Source organism: Eriocheir sinensis, chromosome 8 (genome assembly GCF_024679095.1).
Source record: "Eriocheir sinensis breed Jianghai 21 chromosome 8, ASM2467909v1, whole genome shotgun sequence".
Lineage (NCBI taxonomy): Eukaryota > Metazoa > Arthropoda > Malacostraca > Decapoda > Varunidae > Eriocheir > Eriocheir sinensis.
The window spans coordinates 14,876,343-14,895,473 of NC_066516.1; the positions used below are offsets into that span (position 1 = coordinate 14,876,343).

Below are 19,131 nucleotides of genomic sequence, written 5' to 3' on the forward strand. Positions count from 1 at the left end.
TCGTTGCAGGACCCTGACCAAGACCCAAATTACCACCCAGTATGGTAAAGATCGGTTTTATTAACGTTCCCATATTGTTTCTTACTTTTTAACGTACTTGTCGGCGCTTCAATTGGTCCACTTCCTTGTGGTGATAGTATCAGTTCCAGGAAAGTGGAGTGTTGAAGGGAGGGCATCTGTCAAAGAGATAATATTTGTTGTAACATTGCTGTCATTCAGATTTATTTTGATCTTCCCACTCACTTCACAAAAAATTTCTTATAATCCAATCACTGCATGAAGTAGAACTCTCACCCATCAGCTAACTATGTCCTGTGATATGACTCAGGAGACTATTTGTGGCAGATGATGATGGATGAACTTTCCGAGGGAGACTTAACAGATTATATTGCGCTTATTTTTCCAGCCTTTAGTCAGAAAACTAATATGGTAATTAGCATGGTTACACTAACAGAACTCTCCCCATGGCCTTTATTGTAGTCACTGAAGTAATGTGATCATAGTAAGGAAAGGTAACCAATTGTGTGAAGAAAATAACTACAGCTAAAGTAAAAGTAAAATTGCTTATCCACCCCACTCTCATGGTTTTGACCAAGTGATTGGGAGAGAACTGAGGGTACATTATCCCTCAGAGCCCCCCTTCCCAACCCTGGGGTTGCGACCCCACTTCCAAGTGGGGTCACCAAGCGTTTTTCCTGGGATCTTCAAGACCTCAAAATATCAAACATGGTGTTATATTATAATAACGCATATACAACTAAACTAGTGGGGTCGCAGTCATGTCTAGAGATGCATGATTTGGGTCGCCTGAAAAAAAGGTTGGGAACCACTGCCTCAGAGGAACCCCAAAGCAGGAGTCACATAAAAACAAGAAAACAGTGCCATTGAAGAGAAGGCATTTGTTACATAGGGCATTGCAAATTTTTACCTGTTTAGTCATATTTACATATATGCTCTACATATGCTATATGTATGGATAGTATATATTAGCATCATACCATGAAGTTTGTGTGAACAAGGTCCTAGTGAGGAGGCTGGTATGAGGCTTCAGGGCAGCTGATAACTAATCTAAAGTATTCATGTTCTCATGCACCAACTTCAAGGTACTTTGTGCATTATAGTTAAATTTAAATATAATCATAAGCTTGATTTCCCTTTACCTTTGTTAGCTTCTTTTTGAAGAAATAATTGCAATTTTTATTGTGTTTTATTATAATATAGTTTGGTGTTAGTAATTGATTTATATATTTTCAGCATTATGTGTTGACACGAGTTAATGCAATGGTGTGTATGTATTTTTTTACATGATTTTTGTTTGTTTGTTTGCCAGCACTTCTGTGAATGTGGCACCACATTGTTTTTTGAATCACGGACTCCTTGAAGTTTACTGTTGCAAGATGCTCTTTGTCATGGCATCCCCACATAATATTTTGTCTAGGTATGACACTAGGGTGTTAGCTTGGATGTAGAATAAACTGAGTTGCATGTACCTGGCAACACCATGCAGTATGCTGAGGCTGAATGTCAAGGGAAACATCATTGGTCAACATGGCATGATTCATCAATGTGTCAGCTGAGGCATATTGTCTTGTCAGGTTTACAGTCTTGTGCTTAGATAGTTTGCATTTTATGTTAACCCTTGCATGGCCTAACATTGGCATTCTTCTTGATTATAGGAATGTCTAAGACTCGCATGGAAATTTATGGGGAGCAAATGTTTGGCCTGGGGAAATGAACTACATACTTGCAACTTGAGTTTGTGTTACATATGTAAGCAGGATAGGTGTTGTGTGTGTGTGTGTGTGTGTGTGCGTGTGTGTGTGTGTGTGTGTGTGTGTGTGTGTGTGTGTGTGTGTGTGTATTTACCTAGTTGTATTTACCTGGTTGTAATTTTACAGGGCCTGTGCTTACGCTCGTGTGCTCCCGTCTCTGTATCTGTACTTGTCTGCTTTTTCCTTAAAGTTGTGCACACTCTTTGCCGATACTACTTCCTCACTTAGTTTATTCCAAATCTGTATGTTTCTTTGCGGGAAGCTATATTTTTTTTGTCTCAAGCATTTTCCTTTTTTCAATTTTTTAATGTGTCCTCGTGTGTTGCTGGTGTTTCTTACTACTCTTAGTAGTAACTCCTCATTATCTACTTCCTTCATTTTATTCCACAATTTGTAAATTAGTATTAGGTCTCCCCTTTCTCTTCTTTGTTCCAATGTTGGCAGGTCCATTTCCTTTAACCTTTCTTCATATGACAGTCCCTCCAGTTCTGGAACCATCTTCGTTGCCATCCTTTGTATTCTATCTAGTTTTTTCACGTGTTTCTTCTTATGGGGAGACCTCACCGTTCCTGCATATTCCAACTTTAGTGTAATCATAGTGGTAATCATCTTTTTCATCATATCTTTATTCATGTAGTGATATGCTATTCCTATATTTTTTACCATTCTATACGTATCACCGAATATCCTATTTACATGACTCTCAGACTGTTGGTTATCTTGTATTGTCACTCCCAGATCTCTCTCTTCTTGAACTTTTAATATTTCTCCCTCTCCCATTCTATATGTCCACTTTGGTCTCCCTTCACTCTTTCCCATTTCTATTACATGACATTTCTTCACATTAAACTCCATCTCCCATTTTTTACTCCAATCCCAAATCTTATTTAGGTCCTCTTGCAGAATTTCACAGTCTTTACTATTTCTTATGTCTCAGCAATTTCGCATCATCTGCAAACAAACTCAGGTAACTATTTACGTTCTCCGGCATATCATTTATGTACTAGGAAAAGTATTGGTGCCGGTACCGATCCTTGAGGCACCCCACTATCTACATTTCTCCATTCTGATTTCATGTCCTTTACCACTGTTCTCATTTCTCTTCCCTTTAGGTAACTTTCCATCCAGTTTTTCGTTTTCCCTTTCAATCCTCTATTTTCCAGCTGCCATAATAGTCTTGTATGTGGAACTCTGTCAAAAGCCTTCTTCAAGTCCAAATACACGCAGTCTACCCATCCATCCCTCTCCTGTGTTATGTCTGTCACTTTTGAGTAAAAGCTTAATAAGTTTGTTACACATGAATGCCCTTGTCTAAAGCCATACTGTTTTTCTGTAATTATATTCTAGTAATTTTGTCCATTGTTTCTTTATCACTTTTTCACATATTTTACAAACTATACTGGTCAATGATACTGGTCTATAGTTCAGAGGTTCTTCCTTTTTCCCGCTTTTATATATACGGACCACCTCAGCCCTTTGCCATTCCTTCGGTACTTTACCAGTTGATATTGAGCACTTAAAATATCATATACTGGTCCGACCAGCTGATTTCTGCATTCTTTCAAAATAAAACCTGAAACTCCATCCGGTCCTATTGCTTTCCTCTCTTCCAGCTCCTCCATAATTTTATATATCTCTTTTTTAGTTACTATTACTTCCTCCATTTGAACATTCATCTTGTCATCTTGTGGTTCATTAAATTTTGATTCTTTTGTAAAAACTTGTTGAAACTTCTTGTTTAGTTGCTCAGTTATGTCTTTAGGATCTTCAGTTATTTTATTTCCATCTTTCAGTCTTTCTACTTTTTCCTTTGGTTTGATTTTTCCATTTATAAATCTATAAAACAATTTAGGTGTGTGTGTTTGCGCTCATGCAGTACCTCCTAATCTACATTCCACTTATAAAAAGGGAAAACTTGATCTCTGAGTATATATCAAGGGTGTAGGGGTCAACAGGTATGCCAGTTTCTAGTCCAAGAATGAAAGCTGGAGTTTGGAAAGTCAAGAGTTAGTGCAGCTTTTGGTTTCTTGTTGCAACAGCCATATGCTTGCCACAAAAGGGTGTGTTTTATTCTGATTTGAGAGTGTGTTATGTGTACGGTTTGTTAATGATGGATTCTTGATGGCAGTAAACCTCCAGCTGTTATGTAATGAATGTAGTTAAATGGGCCTTGAAAAGAGTTATCAGTTGCTGGCATTAGGGAAGCATCAGCCCGTACCAAGCACTCCCAACATGTGACTGATAAGAGGAGTTATTATTGCCATTGTTTGTGATGCTGTCCTTGAGATATGACCAGTTCATGCCTCCAAGCATTATCAATTAAGTGCTGTATATATCTCTTAATATCTGATCATTTATCCTACTGCCACAGACATAAGAGGCTTTTGGGATTTTGTTGAATTGAAATACATACCTATATATGTTCAATCCATGATTGTTTGACACACACACACCACACCACACAACACAACACAACAAACAAACACAACACAACATGCACAGCTCAGTACAGCACAGCACAGCACAGCACAGCACAACACAACACAACACAACACAACACAATACAACACAACACAATACAACACAACACAACACAACACAACACAATACAACACAATACAATACAACACAACACAACACAATACAACAAACACAACACAACACAATACAACATCAACACAACATGCTCAGCACAGCACAACACAACAAACACAACACAACACAACACAATACAGTACAGTACAACAAACACAGCACAACATGCACAGCTCAGCACAGCACAGCACAACACAATATAATGCAACACAATCCAACACACACAGCACAACACACTACACAACATGCACAGCACAACACAACACAGCACAGCACAGCACAGCATAACACAGCACACAACAGAACATGCACAGCATAACACAACACAACAATCACAGCACAACACAACACAATACAACACAACACATAACAACACATTACAACACAACACATTACAACACAACACATCACAATACAGCACAACACATTACAACACAATACAGCACAACACAACACAACACAATGCAACACATTAGAACATAACACAATACAATACAATACAACACACCACAGTGCAACACAATACAACATAATGCAACACAATGCAACACATCACAATGCAGCACAATACAGCACAACACAATGACATGCAATACAACACAACTCAACACAATGCAGCATAATATAACACAACACAATGCAACACAATACAATGCAATACAACACAACACAATGAAATACAACACAATATAATGGAATACAACACAACACAATACAACACAACAACACAACACAATGGAATGCAACACAATATAATGGAATACAACACAACACAACACACTACAATACAACACAACACAACACATTACAACACAACACAACACTTTACAACACAACTCAACAGAACACAACACAACACAACACAACTCAACACAACACATTACAATACAAAACGACACAACACAACACATTACAACACAACATAACACAATACAGCACATTATAACACAACATAACACAATACAGCACAACACAACACATTACAACACAACACAATACAGCACAACACAACACAACACATTAAAACACAACAACACAATACAACACAACTCAATGCAACTCAAAACAATACAACAACAACACAATGCAACACAACACAATACAATGCATCATAATACTACACAATACAACACGACACAATGCAGCACAGCACAATGCCATACCATACAACTCAACATAATGTAATGCAATATGACAACACAACACATCACAATATGACAACACAACACAATGCAACGGCAACACAACACAAACATTAACTACACCACTAATAATTCCTTTTCTCTATGTATCAAGGTGGCGAGTGTTATGTGGCTGTGGCCTGGGACTGTGTGGCTCGCTGCGGTGAGCCATGGAGCTGCCTCAACTCCACTACCACCACCACGCCAACCATCACCGTGACTCTCCGCTCCCATGACCAAGATCTCCACTTCAGGGGAGGAGAAGCAGCACCTCCCTTCCCTTCCTCACCAGAGCTAGGGCAAGAGGAACAGCTGGGTCCTCACAGGGTGTACATGTTGGAGGGGACAGGGGTGTCAGATGCCCTGTTCCCTGGTAACTTGAGGTGTGTGTGTGTGCTCTACATGGTAGTTTTGTTGTAGTGTCATGCTTTTCTTTGAGTTTTGAAGAGGTCTGCACCATTATGACACACAACCCATCTGCTTAGTGGTAGGAGTCTGGGTTTTCTGAACTCTGTAGTGATGTATTCTTGTAACGTGTTTTGTTTATGATGGGTGGGTTTTCCCTCCCATGACAGTATGTGATTTTGGTAAGGTTACTTTCTACAAGTCTTCAAGTTTTAGTAAAACATTCTCATTTTTGTAAAAGTAGATTGTTTGGCTGCAAATTTAGTACATAATAGAATTTTTCTTCCATCCTCAATTTGATTCATGTAGTGACCCCCTTTACCTCCTCTGATTTATAAAGTAACTTTATTTTCATTTCATTGTAAATGTCAAAACTAACATTTCTACCTGATGTTAAATGTAACCTTTCCTTTTCTTTTCTCACATTTCATATTTTTTTTCTCACATTCTGGCAGCCTGGAGTGTGGGAGTGGGAAGTGGAAGGGTCCAGGATGCTCAGGGGTGTGGAGTCACTGGCAGTTCTGGGTGTTTTTCCTGCTCCTCATCATTGGACAGATTTGCTTCAACGTCTCCATCTCTGTTACTGATGCCATCATTGTGGACACGATTGGTGCGTCATGGTCAAAGAGGCAGAATGGAGGGTAGTGCTTGGGTAGTGTTACATGAAAAAGGGTAAAAGAGAATAGAGTTCTAGAGTGATGAGGGATCAGGAAAACAAAATTAAACTTGTCTTGGTGGGCAGGGTAGGATTGGAAGGACAATACGAGGAAGGATGGAATAGGATAGTGTTGAGGGAGTGGTGAGGCTTGAAATTTTTAATTTTTTTATTTTTAGGCCAATTTTTATTATTTAATTATATGTTAATTGTGGTTGCTCCGAGATGGGTCTGTGCAATTTTTAGCGGAATTCAAAGAATAGTTTTTCAGTTTTTACATTTTTTGCAGTTTTTCCACCCTTAAAAAAATTGGAACTAGTCGTAAAGTTTTATCCAATTTACATGATTTTTTAACACCGTATACAACATTGTATTTCTTGCATTTGTAACTAATGTTCGAAGATATATAGAGGAAAAAATTTGGCCCAGAAATTTACATCTTTTTACGCTCTTTCCTTTGGTCAAAAAACTTTTTAGATACGTTCAAAACTTTTTAAGTTATTTCGCTTTATGTGCGAGTAACTTTAGAATCGAGAAGAAGCCACTTTTCTAAATCGTGATCTATATCACTTTGTATCAACGGTGCTGGAGGCTGTATAGGTCTCGGAGAGTTTTCTGCATAAAGTATTACTCCCAGGCATCTGGTCCCCTTCTTTTACAAGGATATTATCCATTCTTGATGGGGGTATCAGGAGGATAGTTCTCTCTCTCTCTCTCTCTCTCTCTCTCTCTGGATGGGCAGTAACAGTGGTAGTGGCAGTAGTAGTAGTAGTTGTAATGATGGCAATACAGTAAACCCCGTGATATCGCGGTCCCGGTATTTCACGTTTTTCTCTTGTAAGATCTATTAATTTTGATATCACGTATATTTTCTCCATTTTGCCGCATTCCACGGCATTGTTTATGAGTTTAAATCTCGCCCGTCACGATAGAATGGCCGTACGTACCGATTCAGCCAGTCAGAGCGTCGGTATTGTTTTCTAGGCCGGTGATTGGCTGTTGTGATCTAGAAGCATCTCGCTGCTTCGCATCTCGCTGCTTTGCGTCTCGCTGCTTCGCATCTCGCTGCTTTGCATCTCGCAGGGAGAGAAGCTGTTCACCTTGTTCTGTCTCAGTTCTGCGTGTCTCCCTACAGTGTATGGTGTGTTTCTTTTGTTTTAAAACTGTGTTCTAAGACCTTAAAATCTTTTTAAAAGTACCGTAAAAGTTATAAAAACATGCCTAGGGTGTATTTAAATAGTATTTCTATTTCACGGATTTTCACTTATTACAAGTGGGTCTGGAACATAACCCCTGCGATGGAGGGGGGATTACTGTAGTGATAACTTGGTATATTTTGTCGTGCATGGTAAAAAAAGCATATCTTCGTATTTTGTATTATTTGTAGCTAGGAACATGTCATTGCATAGTATTATTAATGACATTTGTTGGATCCTACAGGTGAGGATGGAGACTATGGCATTCAGCGGGCATGGGGCACCGTGGGCTGGGGACTGATGGGACTTATGAGTGGGCTGCTGGTAGACTTGTGGTCAGGCACCAGTGTTACCAAGGACTACTTGCCAGCCTTCCTCCTCTGCCTTGGTCTGGGATCTTTTGATGTGCTCTTCTCAGCAGCCACTATTAAGGTAAAGCTTAGTGTGGCAAGGCTTTGATCATCTGTTATGTTTTTTCTGTTACTATTCAGGGAAGACTTTGATGGGGTGGTTCTTTGACCCTATGACTTCTGTTATTTGTGTTGTGCATCAGTGGGTTCAGTACATAGCCCTATGTGATTAGTAGGGTCCATTATATACACCTCTATGAGTTTCAGAGGCCGTGTTATTTAATTTTTTTTTGGGAAATAACTATTTAACAAAGTGTCACATAAGGATGATAATTTGGCAGAATATGTTCTGGACCATGCCCTGTTTTTGTCAGTATGCTCTATTAACAAGACGTGGATAATGGACTGTATTGGCTATACAGGCAGCACCACATGTGGCCACTCAACTCTAAGCTGTCCTTTCCATAGAGTTCAAGTTATAGACTGGAGTGTGTCCGAGGCTGTCTCAGGGATACACGGCCATGGTGCTGCCATCGCTCCAAGCCGATGATTGCACACACTTCACTCCTTCCCGATTTAATTTTTTCTCCATGTCAAATAATAGTCAGGAAACTGGGTAGGAGTTTAGTGTGTGCAGTCATTGGCTTGGAGCGGTGGCAGTACCAAGGCCTTGTATCCTGGAGGCAACCTCAGATGCACTCTAGTACAGAACTTGAATTCTATGGAAAGTACTGCTTTGACAATTCACCGACTGGCCACGTGTGGCGCTGCCTATATAGCCAATACGGTCCATTAAGGCGCTTATAAGAGGCAGGTAATAATCAAACTTGCAGATTAAGTATTTCCTGCAGTGAGCTGATAAACATTGCTGTGGAGACATCATTGTGCATCTGTGCTGGTGGCCAGCAAGATGTCATTATTTTTAATTGTATTTATATATTATTTTGGGTTTACATTCTGCTTATGGTGCTGATAAGCTTTCTTGGTGGGGCCTGGTTGAGGCCCAGCACCTTTGGTGTTGTGTTCACAGCTGGGGAGCTTGGGCATTAATATTGGAAGAAGTATATGTTGGCCTCCCAGTGAATGCCCACAAATGCCTTCTTCACAGCAACGTTTGTTAGCTTTGCAACAGGAAACACTTAATCTGCTGGGTTTTATCATTACATGCCTCCTATACGTGCCTTGATTATCCACATCTTGTTAGTGATTCATATTGATGAAATTAAGGCAAAATGAAACATGCTCTGCCATATTATCATCTTTGTTAAAAAGTTATTCCAGAAAAATTATATAACATAAAAGTAAAATTCTGTACAAAGTTTTATGGTTTTGGGGCTTGAGGTATTCACTGTTTCCACTAACTTAGTGGTCTTGTGCCCCTAGCAGCTGGGGAATTGGAGGGTTCACTGTACAGGCACTCCATTGTACCGCCATATTTCAGGTTCCCAAGATGACTACAGAACACAATGTACTTAAGAAGGTGTGGCCCATCGTCGGACAGCCTTGTTTCTTTGTCTTCTGCATCTTTGTCATCTTTGGTGGGATGTTTGATGGGACCGTGGCCATGTATATCTTCACGTGAGTATGTATGTTCTGTTGCCAATCAGTCTTAAGCCCAGGAGATGGTGTGTCACGTGCAGTGTGGATCGAGTGGGATGTAACAGTAACCTTTAAGAATTGCCAGTGCATCTCAGTGTGTCCAGAAGGGTGGAAGGGGATGGTGAAGTGTCAACTTACTATTGGTCCATGTGGCACCTAGCCTCACCCCCCGGCCCATACTCCCCCATGGAGCTGGATAATGGTTAGTTTGATTTAAGCTCATTTATATGGATGTATATCTGTTGATTGTCTCCCTCCTCCCTCATGTTCTAAGTGTTTTAAGTTGACAGTGTGGCTCATAAGTGATGGCTAAGCCATATATAAATCATGACAGTATTATAAGTTATTGAGTGTCAAAATTAATTTAAATACCTGTGAAATAATTGAACAAACATATGTTCTTGAACGTACGGTTTGCTGATTGGTGACAGTTCAAGACCTCAGGAGGAGCAAAGCTACCCTTCCACAAATATGGTGGGGATTTGACTCCCAAGATCACCAAGCGCCGCCTAACAATCTTAGAAGTTTCGGTCAGCTTGTCTTGTAACTCCACAGTATACTGGAAAGCAGACCGGTCATCGTTCTAAAGGTTATGGTCCTCCCAAAAATCTTTAAGCACCAATAGGGGGTCACATTCAGAGGTTGAAGAGTCTGTTTTACCTGTTTCCTCAGTGTATTTGGAGGATACTTGCGTTGTAGGAGACCGTCTGAGTTCAGGTAGATGAACAGAGATCCGTACTTGCAGTGCTCTTCCTCCCCAGAGTTTGCCTTGGCCCTAAGACCACTAAGAGTGTGGCAACCCCCTTGAAGGTGGCCAAAATCTTCTGGGGTCACATTCAGAGGTTGAAGAGTCGGTAGTACCAACAACAGGTGGACTCGCTTCATCTGGCTACTGCGAGTTTGCACCACATTGACTTGAAAAGACCTGGGGTCTGGTGTGAGAGATGGAGCTGATCTGCCATCAAGCGAGGATGACGTTGCTTGCTGTTCTTGGCGGGTGCACCATCTGTGGCAGGCTCATTGGGGACGTTGGGAGGCTCACTGCAAAGAGAGATTGGGTTCATAGGGTCCTGAGTACCTGGGATGTTACCATTGAGCATGCTGGAACACTTCATGGGTCCCCTTACAGCATTAACCCAACCCTCGTAGTAAGGACAGATTTTTCATTAATGGCTGCTCCACATAATTTATGCAGTTTAGCAACACAACTGCCCACTCCTGCTCTCATCTCACATACACTCATCCATTTATATATCAAAGAGCCAAGGAGGCATCATACATCCCAGTCTCATTGCCAAACTAATCCCAAAGCTCTTATTCACTGCACTACCTACTAACATACATGCAGTTGCTTATTTGTGGAAGGCCCTTATATATTTTGATAAGCTACTTTACATGAGGTTCTTCTGTCCTTTCCTTTTTTTTTTTCAGATCCATAAATGCAATCTACAACTTTCTACTATTCCCAAGTTACTTGCTACTGTCATTTTTATATCTGTCCCCCTTGAACTCAGGCTGCAGGAGAGCATGGCAAAGGGGACCAGCACCGTGAAGTACTTGAAGTTGCTGCAAGGGTTGACCGTGTTTGTGCAGTGTAGCGTCGAAGCACCCTTCATGTTTATCAATAGTGAGTGGTGTGGGTTGCCCTCTTGCTAGCACTGTACTAGTATATGTTGACCTCCATCCTTTGCATGTTTGCTGGTGCCTTCCAAAATTCCCAGTAACCTTGGTGACATGTCCAACATTCTTACCTCAGCAGCTAACTTCTGGCTTGTTCCCCTTTGTGTTCATGTGAATACAATCTTATTTCTGTATTCTGTCAAATCACTCCGGAGTCTCAGATGATTACCGGCTGGCTTACCTATTGAAAGAGCTCAGAAGGCTGGTTAATGAGTGTATCAAGTGAGTAAGGTTGAAACACACCTTGGGCTCCATGCCTTTTTACACAATTTATCTCCTACTGAGATAATGAAACTATCTGGATAGAAAGGAAGGAATGTCTGGATATAGAGAGATGGAAACTCTTCTGCTGTGGCCATCCCCTGGTGGGAGCTCCTAGGAGCAGGCATCAAAGATGAATGAATGAATGAGATTGTGAAACTAAAAAGGTGATATTTTATGTCATCTTAGCCTAACCTTAATCTTCGTAGGTGGGCAAGGCTGACTTGGGCTCCAGGCCTGGGATACATGTGACTAGCATGAATAGCTTGACATAGCTACTGCACTGTAAGCTCACAAGATCCAGTCTGTCAGGAAAAAATAAATGCAGTTTTTTTTTTCCATCCAGATTACTCGTAAAAATTCCTTCCTTATCATCCACATTTCTCATTTATCTGAAAGGGCTGAATTAGACTAGGTTGATGTAAAACATTGCTTTGGCTGGCCACAAAAGTGCTCAAGAAAACTCACAGATACCCAAATCTTTAACTTGATAATATCTACAGGCTACTCCACGGATAATCAATTAGTATGTTGATGTTAAATCTGTGAATGTTGAGGTTTGACTGTATATGGCTCCATCAATTACATTTAAGCAGGTGGGACCAAAATATCACATCAGGGTGGATGTGGAGACTGGTGTGTGCACAATAGCCAAACCTGTCCAGTCTGACACCTCTGCTGTATGACCCTCACTTTCAAGCAGTGATTGAACAATAGGCCATGGCCACAGTCAGACCTGTTCCAGAGCAGAGGGTGCTAAAACTCTTTGGGTACAATCAGGCCACCTTTGAAATTTGACCTTGGCAACGTACAACGTTGGTTCCATTTGATACAGTGTACCTTAAAGGTACACTGTGCAAACATTGGGGTGGACAAACCACCTGTCTGCAAAGGGGTAGGCCTGCTGCTAAGTACTTTTCTGTTTGACTATGTGATAAAGACTGATTGGTTATGATACTGCGACTGTGCAGAGTTTCATATTGCAGCCTATAATTGAACCATCTTGCTTTACAACTAACAAAAAAATACTATCATGAACAGAAAACATATAATTCCTTACAAACTTTAATTCTTTTGACTTAGTATCTGGTAAAAAAAGTCCTCATCTATCTCCTTTTCTACATCACTTCAGCTGTTAACTTTTTACTCAAAATTATGAAATATTTTTTTGCTAGTGCTAGTTTAGAAAGAAAATCAAGAGATTGTATATTACTTAAGTTTCCTTTTCCAGAATATTTCATGGATGCAGTGGGGCCCCAATACGTCCTATCGCTGGTCTTCTTCCTCTACACATTCCGGCTGCTGGGCCTGGCCATGGCTGGGGCATATGGTCCTGTGTGGGCCACGTTGGTTGTTGAGCTACTTAATGGGCCTTGCTATGGTCTTGGCTACACTGCCATTATAATCTATGCATCCAAGTTGTCTCCACCAGGCACCAGCAACACTGTTCAGGGTTTTGTTAGTATCTGCTATGAGACCGTAGGTAAGCATTGCCTGGCAGTATATAAAGTTTGTTGCTGAATATTTTCCAGAATGGTTTGATTTGTTTTTATGGTCTCCTCCACATATGGCCTCATAACAAAGAGGGGAGTAGAGAAGGGCTTCTATGCAGAGTTGTGTTACTTTCAGTTAGTCCTCTCGGGGGCTTAGCAATAACTTTTGTTTTAATTATAGATTGTTGTTCCCAGTGACGAGCTAAATACAGTTTTGTAATATGCAAGCAAATAAAGTTTCCTGTGCATGGATCAATGCAGCTCCTTTTTGATCTTACAGGTTATGGAACAGCATCTCTCTTTGGTGGGTTGCTGTTGTCTAGCCTTGGCGGCCCTGGGATGTACTTGGTGATGGGCAGTGTCTCCGTTGCTGTCTTCCTCCTTCATGTGCTATCCCTCAAAGTGTTACCTCCACCTGATGGTAAGATGATAGAGTGAAGGAGTAGTTTCATAATTAAATAAACAAAAACATTCTTGACAACAGGGGTCTGTCAAACATTCCACAGGCATTACTATATTTACCTCTGTTCAGTAATGTGTAGGGCACCAGGGTTGGTGCATAACGTATCTTAACTGTGCGTAACTGTGTCAAATTATTTTACTATCCATGAATGCGGAATGTGTCATGTTATCCTTTGTATACATCTAACTAGTCTTTAAAAAAAAAGGTTGGTGCATAACACGTATCATAACTGCACAGAACTGTATCAAATTTTTTACTATCCATGAATGCAGAATGTGTTGTGTTACTTTTTGCATATATCTAGCTAGTCAGTTGGAGGAAGAAAAAAGAAAAAAAAGAAAAAAAAAAAAATTATATACCCTTATGAAAGGAGCTCCTCTATCAAAATTTCCAATGTCTTACTTCTGATGCATTGTGTGACATATGGGACAAGCATGGACATTGTAATCATGAAGGATTAATGTTGGGATTAGTAGTAATTAGCAGGAGTATCATTCATTTTGTGACTGGGATTCTATAAACAATTGGTCTAAGTTGCTCACAGCTGCCCACATTCAGTTATGTACAGAAGTGGTCATGAGCTCCCCTAATAGCTCTGTATCCTACCAAATAACCCTCCCTGTGCTTGAATTACAACCTGTTCCTGTATCCAAGCATGGGAACGGTTTGATATTTTTGGTGTGGTGGAGAGGCCAGTCCCTTAAATTGTCAATTTGGTAAGTTGGTAAGGCTTTTACCCCAATTGTGCTGACTTGAGAGATTTTACTGTACTATGTTTTCAGAAAATAGTGAGGAAAAAAAATCCATTGAAAATGAAGCAGAGGAGGAGCTGAGCCCAGACCCGGTGGCCGAGGGAGTGCATGAGGGCAGTCCACTCGCTTTCAAGATGGAGGGGGAGCAGGAGTGTGTCCCGATGACTTAAGGAACACAGTGAGTCTGGTGCATTATGTGTACTTAGCTGAGACAGGGCAGGATGTCGGAGAGAGGTATACAGAGGATGGAGGTAAGCAGTTTGCAAGTTCTGAAGAGCAGTCAACTTAAAAATATCGATAGAAGATAGAAAGCAACATTGGGTGAAGGAGGGGGGGTAACCCCCCCACCCAAAATACATACTTCATATGAGGGAAGACAAGGCCCTTGTATATGGATAGCATCTGGGAGGAGGACAAAATTGGTTGAGGCAATGTAGATTGTAGAATGCCTAACCTCAAGGAAACTGATTTAGCAAGAGATAAATATGAAGTTTTCAGTAAAGATTTTGAGTTAAGCTTAGGTTGAGAATGTTTATTGTGGAAGAAGGGGATAGTGTTATTGAAAAATGAGAGATAGTAGTTTGGGAGATTGTGTCGAGTTAACAGGTGAAGAAATTGTGTTTTTGAGGCATTGAAGGACACTTAGCTCCTTCTGCTCCATTCAAAAATGATAGCAAGGTTTGAGTTTAAGTATTCTGTAGCATGCAATCTTGAGTCCTGTAATTGCTGTTGAGAAAACATTCTGTTAACACATCTACCGTGTTTGAACTTCCTGCCGCCTCCTCCCTGTTGTGTTTGGTTCAACTCGGTGCAGACTCAGTACCACGTGAGCCACTGACTCGATAGGAGGTGTGTAGCTTCACTCTGATTGTGAGCTGCCACTGAGACAGTAAAATTCGTGCTCCTCCTGTGGTACACTACGCCATAGTCTTGTTCTTCATTCTTTCAAAACACTTAGTCTTCACTACTTGTTGACTCATTACAAGATATAGCCTATCTTATGAGATCTTGTGACACTTTATTCTTAGTATTACTTTATCCTACAAAATCTTCTTTCTTCTTCCTTTCCTTGCGTCATCCCTCTCTATACCTTTCTTTTTCCGTCATGCTAATATTTTTACATTTTTCTTTTCCCTTTTTTTGGCTGTACTGACTGACTAACTGACTAATTAATTTTCTTAATGACTAATTACCTAAGTGATTAACTTACTGTCTTGCTACTGCCTGAATAAACAGTTAACTTTCTGATTGACTGACTGACTCGCTTATTTACTAACTGATTGACTGACTGACTGAATAAATGAGTGACTGACTTCCCAGTGAACTGACTCAATAAATTATAGACTGAATTCTAGATGTAGGCTGATGCTTACTAACTGACTAACTGAAGAAAAAGCTGTTGAGTGACTAACATTTTAACTTTATATGTTGAGTGACTGACTAGCTGACAGACTGACTGACTGACAAACTGATTGACTGACTGAATGACTCACTGAATGACTGATTGACTCACTAAAGGTATATATAGCTGAACAATAAGACAACTAAATTATTAGGTTATTCTCTAACTCAATGAATGACTTACTGACCGGATGACTGACTGAGTATCAGAAAGTCTACCTAAAAAAGCGAAAAGATAAAGATTCTGAATTATTTACTGACTGAACCGTTGACTAACTGATTGACTGAATGCCTAATTCATCTGTGACTCAGCAGCTCCGCCTCCATGTGTTAGCATCAGGCAGTTCAAGGTGATGGCTAGTAGATACAGTAAAGAGTCAACTAATCTGAAAGCAGTGGCTCTATGTTTGTTTGGATGAGTGCTTTTCTTATCTACTGGCACCCCAAACTACCAGACACGTATATGTACAGGGTACATAATATCAGATATTATTATGGGTAGCTTATGGCTATTTTACCTTCCATAAATGCATAGAATTGCCTTTTGGCAACTTTAAATGTTGATCTAGTAGGCTTAAATCTATTACATCTCATCCCAGACTCATGCCATTTTGCGACTGGTTTACAATTTCAGTTTATTGCATTGTGACAGTGTCATGCATTTTTCACTCATCACTTTTCACAGTTCTTTTGTTGTTTTGGGGTGGCATATTGGGTTGCCAAGTCACTTTGCAAGGCAGAATCCATGCAAAAGAACATCTCCCTTGTGTGATCTTTTTCTTGAAGGAGATTCTAGTGACAATCCTATCTACAGGATAATGAAAAATGCAGAATAAAATAAAAATGGATAATTTATAATTTATTATTTAACATATGATAATGGTGTAATAGATGTTAACAACTCATATGCTTAGACTATGTATATTCTGTATACTCGTTGCTATATTGAGGTGATGTTTAGTAAAATCAGATTCATGGTGTAAAAATTTCCTGAAATTATCTTTTTCTGTGTTAGATATTACATAAACCCTCATACATTTGCAGAGGCTGCTCAGTATTGAAGAAGCTGACAAACTGCTTGTGTGCACTAGGTAGGGTGACATTGTATTTAGATGACCTGGAAATGTAGTTAGTGGTGGTGGTAGTAGTGGTCTACTACTATAGTCGGTGTCATGTAACTTGGCGTAGAAAAATTAGCAAAGGTAGTACCGTATTTCCCACCACACACTTTTTTTCCAAAAAGAAGAGTAACAAAATCACCTTGCGTCTTATACCCCGATGGTTAGGTTTTGGTTGGCCACGGGGTTATTGTTACCCAAAACACTTCCGTTTGACACAATAGTTCTCAGATGTCCCCGGAATGAAATATTCCATATTTTGTGGCGTGTAACACGCACTTTTTTCACTAAGAAAATGCCAAAAAGTTACCCCTGCATGGTATATGCTGAAAGTACAAATTCTGATTACTTTTAATAATGACCTGACCTGAGTCAGGTCATGCTCTGACCAAAGCCCTGACCTGACTCTTCTTTCTAACCCTCCCTCCCCACACCCTTATTTCATCCTCTCTATCTCACCTTTCATGAGAGGGGCTCATAACCAGAGTGAAGCTACACACCTCCTCTCGAGTCGGGGGCTCGCGTGGTATTGAGGCTGCGCTGAGTTGAATCAAATGCGTCAGGGAGGAGGCGGCGAGAAGTTCAACCGCTATTTCACAGTTTAGTAACCCCCCCGCCCCCCCCCCCCAATTCTCTCTCTCTCTCTCTCTCTCTTGCTATAGCCACAATGTTTGGAGGAAAACGTCCAGTGTGATACTGCCTTTTAAGGTAGCGTGCGGACGCCGATGGTAAGTAGACGTGACCCGTACATGTCAAAGCAGCGTGAAACTAAGCGTCAGATATCTTATTCACAATTTTTTTGAAGATGACAATGATCCAAGATTCAGGAGCGTTTCTTAGGTAAGAAGGTAGCGTTATAATTGTATCAAAAGATCCTTATAACCAAAAACTAACTAAAATTATTACAGTGTCCCCCTCAAAATACGGTTTTCCAATAGTTGGGTTTTTTTTTATGTGGATTTTCATTAAAAATTTCCGACACGAGCAGGAAATTAAAACTTAAAAAATCTTCTATGAAAATCAGTATAAACGAAATGGAAACCGTATTTATTTGAAGGATGACTACATTTGAAGGATGACTATATTCTTTTCTTGAACACAACATTGAATAATATTTACCTGTTTCTGACACCTAACTATTGCCAAGAAACATCAGAATCTAACGCAACGTTGGTCTGTAGCCTCAAGGCCCGAGGCAGTAGCGCCAGCCATTTTGAGGGTATCAGATACCTTAAATAGCATATTTTTACTGCGCAAAGCAGGTGATGTCACTTACTGTGACTTTGTGAGCTTTCATATTTATCTATTTGTTTATATTTCATGGTGGCAAAACTTAAATTATTAGTTTAATTTTTACCAGTGACACGAATTTGTGACTTTTTCACAATAGAATTTCACTCTAATAAGTGAATCAGACCCCACAAAAATATTACCAAGATAAGCACATACTTTGATTTAACTCTAGGATGTCTCATGGATCATTAATAAATAAAAACAAAATATCCAGATAGGCCACTCTTTAGCCTGTTACCTTCAATGGCCCCCCAAAATAGTCCCTGCGCCAGGTTTGTACCCCACATTTTGGTGATGTTAGGTGCGCCTATTACAGTATGACAAATAGATACGTCACTGGATTAGAGTGATAGACCATATTTGTTTGCATAGTACAAGAGGTGACTAGAGGGGCTTCTATCCATACATGCATACAGCATATATGCAAGCAAAAACACAATAATATGGTCCTTTAAATATGTCAGGGCTTTCCTGATTGGCTAGATTCCTCTTTTGCCCTCATGAAGGCAGTCTTATTAATCACGCATGCTCTGGTGCTACAATGTTTCTATATTATTTGATTAATGCTCACGTTGAATGTAAAAGACAATGTCTGATGACACCATTAGGCTAAAGAGGGATTGTAGGTTCCATACATATAAAAATTTCTCTTAACCCCTTTACTATGGTCGGGCCAAAACAGTGCCCCACGCCGCATCAGAGATCGCTGCACGCGCCAAATTTCAAATGTCGCTATTGAATATAACAAGTTTTCAGCCATAAATGTGACATAATCATCATGTATCATATATGAAAACATGCAGAATTAAATGGTGCACATAAGGAAACTCACTGCTGCTGGGCCAAAACAGCGCCCTGCACCGTATCCGAGATCGCCGCGCGCATCAAATTTCAAATGTCGCTATTGAATATAACAA

General features: G+C 40.1%; 1 protein-coding gene across 7 annotated transcripts in view; it reads left to right on the forward strand.

Annotated features, from left to right (window-relative positions):
* The window catches only part of LOC126995595 (major facilitator superfamily domain-containing protein 6-like), a 47,741-nt gene that overhangs the window by 14,955 nt on the left and 13,655 nt on the right, over nt 1-19,131 (forward strand). For 6 of the 7 annotated variants that reach the window (XR_007750447.1, XM_050855283.1, XM_050855282.1 and 3 more), the window contains 8 exons: nt 5,664-5,931; nt 6,409-6,563; nt 8,049-8,236; nt 9,596-9,732; nt 11,268-11,380; nt 12,926-13,177; nt 13,468-13,608; nt 14,433-14,580. Coding sequence is in view for 6 of the 7 variants with exons in the window: in XM_050855283.1 (XP_050711240.1) it covers nt 5,664-5,931; nt 6,409-6,563; nt 8,049-8,236; nt 9,596-9,732; nt 11,268-11,380; nt 12,926-13,177; nt 13,468-13,608; nt 14,433-14,572 (1,394 nt within the window). In the remaining variant the exon portion in view is untranslated. Of the gene's footprint in view, nt 1-5,663; nt 5,932-6,408; nt 6,564-8,048; nt 8,237-9,595; nt 9,733-11,267; nt 11,381-12,925; nt 13,178-13,467; nt 13,609-14,432; nt 15,156-19,131 lie in introns of those variants that run through there. The other variant, XM_050855287.1, reaches the window with a different exon arrangement.